This window comes from Solanum tuberosum, unplaced genomic scaffold (genome assembly GCF_000226075.1).
Source record: "Solanum tuberosum cultivar DM 1-3 516 R44 unplaced genomic scaffold, SolTub_3.0 scf00822, whole genome shotgun sequence".
NCBI lineage: Eukaryota > Viridiplantae > Streptophyta > Magnoliopsida > Solanales > Solanaceae > Solanum > Solanum tuberosum.
Genome location: NW_006239733.1, coordinates 48,575 through 53,383, shown reverse-complemented (window position 1 = coordinate 53,383; position 4,809 = coordinate 48,575). Strand labels below are relative to the sequence as shown.

Sequence of the window (4,809 nt, the reverse complement as noted above, 5' to 3'; positions counted from 1 at the left end):
TGACATGCTATTGGCAGATTTGAAAATATTTTCACCGAAATCATAGACAGATACTATTAGATAGAAAATATAAGGCAAGTAAAGCAAGTTTCCGCATTAAATGAGGTTTTCATTTGAAACAAGAAAATTAGAACTTTGGCTATGACGATAAATCATTTTGTCTTTTTCAAAATAAGAGGAGGGAGATTAAAACATAGTGAGGCAAAAATAGAGTAAAAGATGGGTCTCGAGCCTCATTCGAAACACGACCAATTTTAGAAATAACATAAAAACATGGTTATGTCTACCAAGACGAGCGAGGAATCAAGAGCGAAGTGGATGCCCAATTAGGCATTTTCTCCTTTGACTCGCTGTCTGGTATGACAGATGTCTCTATTGTCTCTTCAAACACAATATCACCTTCTTTGAACCAATTTTTTGATTCCTTCCCCTAGACCATTTTGCATTGGAAAAGACTGATATAAGTGAGGCAATGATTTTGGAAAAGTTTGATCGAACTTCTGCTTGTTCTAACCCTCCTTCAGCACTAAAGCAAAAGCTTGATGAGGTGCCATGATCACAAATTTGGATGTCTCTCTTTTGGTTGGAGAGGCGACAACTTTCTCAAGCTTTTCAAGGTTGGCTGAGATTGTAACTTTCTTCACATTCAAATCTTCTTCGACTTCAACCATATTAATAGTTAACCCTCTATGCTTTGGCATGGGGTTACTATTGACATTAGGAGTGACAGTTTGAAGAGTGACGGCCTTTTGATCTATCAAGCCTTGAATTTTATGCTTCAAGTTGATACATTCCTCAGTAATATGCCCAGCACCTCCTGAATGGTAAGCACAGTGAAGATCAGGTCTATAAAGCTTGGAGTTGACATTTATATTTTTGGATCAATTGTCTGTATCAGGCCAACTGATTTCAATCTTTCAAAAAGTTGTGTTCAACTCTCAACCAAAGGAGTAAAGACTCTAGAAGGTTTCTTCTCAAGATTTGGGCGAGGAGGATTGTAATTATTTCCTGGATATGAAGGTATTTGATGGTAGTTTGGAGGATTTTGGTGAGTTGGTGCTTGTGTTTGGAAATTTGGGTATTGTGGAGCTCGGTAGCTAGAAGGGCTATTTTGGCAGTGCGGGGGTGGAATTTGGTAACTTGATTGGATATTTGAACAATTAACTGATGGAGCTTGGTAATATGGATGGGTATTTTGGTAATGTGGAGATGGAGTCTGGTAAACAAGAAATGGAATTTGGTAACTCGCTAGTGGAGTTTGGTAATTAGGAGGTAAAATTTGGTAACTCGATGATGGAGTTTGATAACCTGATTGGGTATAACAAGATGGATATGAATTTTGAGGAGCTCGAGGATAACCTTCGTAAGGTGAGGATTTTCTGAAGTGTCCTTTTCCATCAGATGCGCAGGAAATAGAAGACATATCTTCCCTCTTCTTTTTCAACAATCCTAAAGATTCGGTTAGGCGGCAACGCGAGAAATCTTTCCAGTTTTAATCCCATCTTCGATAGCCTCACCCACCTTGACTATCTCCACAAATTTTGCTCCAATGAGCAACATTACACTGTCATAATACTCTGGCTCTTGAATGTGTATGAACACTTCAACGATCTCCTTCTCAGACATAGGAGGTCGAACCCAGGTGGCCTCTTTCCTCCACCTATACGCATATTCACGATAGCTTTCAGGGGATTTCCGCTTAATTCTCTCCAGAGAATAGCGATCAGGAACGATCTCCACATTGTAGGCGAACCATTCGATGAAATCTTTAGCTAGTGCATTCCAGCTAGACCACTGCTTTATCTCATGGGAAGTAAACCATTCCAAGGCTTCTCCATTCAAACTTCGGCTAAAGAGCCGCATTAATAGGGCTTTATTTCTTTCAACTCCCACGAGCTGGTCACAATAGGCTCTCAGGTGCACCAAGGGATTCCCTGTTCCTCCGAAAGTGTCAAATTTTGGTACTTTAAACCCTTTCGGGAGGTCCAGATTTGGATGGATGCACAGATCCTCATAACTCAACCCATCGACTTCAGGAATACAATGCATCTCCTTCATGGCTTTCCTGATCTCTTCTTTCATATTCAGCTTGGCTACCTTTTCCATTGGCCTCCACTCTCCCTCTTGTTCCTCATAGTGATCAAGCTCGGAACAGTTGGCATAAGGTTCATTTGGAATTGGAATTTTGGAAAGTAGTCTTTTGAGGCAATGGCGGAGCAATTAAGGGATTCTGGGTATTTTGAGTGGCGTGGTAATTTTGGGGGAAAGTCTGGGGGTTGGTATGTTGATTTTGGTGATGGGGGAAGGTTTGGGGATTGTTAACATTTTAATTTTGAGGGGGAGGGCAAGCTTGCGGTTTGGCATTTTGATGAGGAAGAAAGGTTTGGGGGTTGGTACCTTGAGGAGTAGGTGGCGCTTGGTAAGAGACAGAGGCATGATGGGGATTTGGGGCGGTTAGATCAATGATTGGGGGATTTTGAGTGGGGTTAAAGGGCGGGATATGAACCTGTTCCGCGCTTGGTGGAGGAAAGTGGAGTGGAGGTCTTCCATCTCCAAGAGGGTTGAAAGCGAAAGTTGGATTAGACAAATCTTGCCTTATTTGCATTTCGATCCTTATTTCGGCAATCTGTTGCATCAACTGCATAATTAATTCATTTTGATCAGCGGCGGCGGACTGAGCCACGACAACATCAGTCAAGCTAATCTCGTCATTTTTATCACCCATTACTGCCTTTCCTTTTTGCAAAAATGATCGGGGAAGGAATCTTTGGGGGCCTTAGATCTTGTGAAATAAGGATGAACAACCAACTTATCAACATAGATCAGTTTTAAGTACCTGACAAAGAAAAATAAATCAAAAGATAAACGTGTTAGTCTATGTAGATGATAAATAATACAAAATATCACACATACGACCACAAACACATAAGAGTTGCTCCAGTTGAAGATAAACTAGCCCACGTATTTAGAGTAATGACTAAATAGACAGGAAGTTGTGAATTTGATTTTGATATAAGTGAATCAGAAATGTTGACTCGAGTTGAGACAAAGTCGATTGTATCTTTCATTAACATACTTCTGATTTTCAATTAATATGAAACTATAATTTCTTTGTAAGAGTTGAAAGAAGATAAAATTTCTCAAAAATGGGGATCGAGTCTTGAAAGACTTCCTACGTATCTCATGAGGGAGAATTCAGGTCCTACGTAGTTCTACTGCCTTGAATCTCTTTTTGAGTTGAGATGGCAAATTGAACCTTTTTCCGAGATGAGAAAGTAAGATTTAAAATTTGAAGAGAAGTTTGATTCTTGTTGGGAAACTAAAGAATCGAAGAGTATTTGGACATACTTTTGATAGTGACTTGATATTTATGCATAGGGGTTCTAAAATTTTTGAAGAGGAGTGAGCTAGAATATCTCCAAATGAAGCAACATATTCACACAAGCAGTTATAACACATAAACGAATATTGCGCGTTCTAAACGGATATGTGACCCTTTTGTGCCAAGGGTAGGCCTAACGATTTGAAAGATGTATATGTCATTTGAAACATTCCATTGTCCCAAAACCCATATTTATACAAGTTTTGCGAATAAACCAAATGTGGATACATAATATGGGAAAAGGGATACAAAATAATCAGTCCCGGGCAGGGGTACCATCCTAAACTAAACTTCCATGAAAGGTCCTTCGCTCTTGAGCTTCTTGTCGTCTCCGGATGTCCACACTTTTGTATAGAATAGTCGCTTGTACAACTCCTTCTTTGACTCTAACAAACTAGTAAACTCCCAACCCCCAGGAACAATGATTTTCAAACAACGTATACATCCTTTAAATTTAAACACATAAGTATGATCGTCCGTTTAGGCTGTGGGCCGTTTTGGATTCAAGGTGGTCTTTCTAATGGGTCCAACATGTGTTGGGTGTTGGGTCATCTTACTTCAAAATGCGCTAAATTTCGGGATTGAGTTCAGCTCTACACTAGTTTGACTAAGAGTGGGTTTTATTTATAGTAGATTGGTGACCCAAGCGGACTACTAAGGCTGGGACAGTTAACGACCGTTGACCATCCACTGGCCAACTACATTCGCCAGGGTACCTCGAGAACAATTTGGTTAACGAACGATTGCGGCCCATATAATCGTCCTTTAAGTAAAAAATGAAAATAAGTATCGTTTGACATAATATATGTCATGCCATGAATGCAACAGTTTAATATTGAGAAAAATTAAATAAATAAGCAAATAAACAACAAATATTTGCCAAACAAATTAATTTTAAGGTTAGAACCCAATTCAATTCCACAGCAGAGTCGACATTCTGTTTTATTTTAAAAAGAAAAAACGACGATTTTTTAAGTACCTCCCTGTACCTTAAAATTCATGTTTTCGTGTTAGAACGTCAAGTCTTAAACCCTAAGGACCAACCATAGGTCCTTGAGCAAAAGCCTCAAAAGTGACCTGGGCAGTGACCCACGAGGGCAACCCACACCCCGTAGGTCCACTCACGCCCCGTGGGTAGGGGTCATGTGTCAAGCCCCCTAGAAACAGGCCACAGACCAAAGACCACGCCCAACCTGAATGGGGCGTGGTCCCACCCACGGTCCATGGGTGGGGTCGTAGGTCCTGCCTGTAACTGCCGAAAGGCAGTTTCACTTAAGGGCATTAGGGCAATTTCTTATTTTAAGTGGGGGTTAACTGATGTCGTTTTAAACTAAATTAGGACACCTATATAAAGATTTTTAGTCACCAAATTATGTCTTCTAAATCATAATTTCTAAATCCCCAAATCAAAACCAAAACCCTCTCTA

The 4,809-nt window shown here is 40.1% G+C and overlaps 1 protein-coding gene across 1 annotated transcript; it reads right to left on the bottom strand.

Moving 5' to 3' along the window:
- Positions 1 to 509: 509 nt before the first annotated feature.
- On the bottom strand, positions 510 to 1,423 carry LOC107059087 (pollen-specific leucine-rich repeat extensin-like protein 1). The gene is made up of 2 exons (XM_015305498.1): positions 937 to 1,423; positions 510 to 817 (listed from the first exon to the last, which is right to left on the bottom strand). Exons 1-2 carry the CDS (start codon positions 1,421 to 1,423, stop codon positions 510 to 512), a joined length of 795 nt encoding a protein of 264 aa, XP_015160984.1.
- Positions 1,424 to 4,809: the final 3,386 nt, after the last annotated feature.

Bases quoted from the DNA above. Each gene is read 5' to 3' on its own strand.
- LOC107059087 (XM_015305498.1), bottom strand. From the start codon at position 1,423: ATGTCTTCTATTTCCTGCGCATCTGATGGAAAAGGACACTTCAGAAAA. The intron at 818-936 runs GTTGAACACAAC...CTTACCATTCAG, and splicing joins CTTTACTCCTTTGGTTGAGA to GAGGTGCTGGGCATATTACT.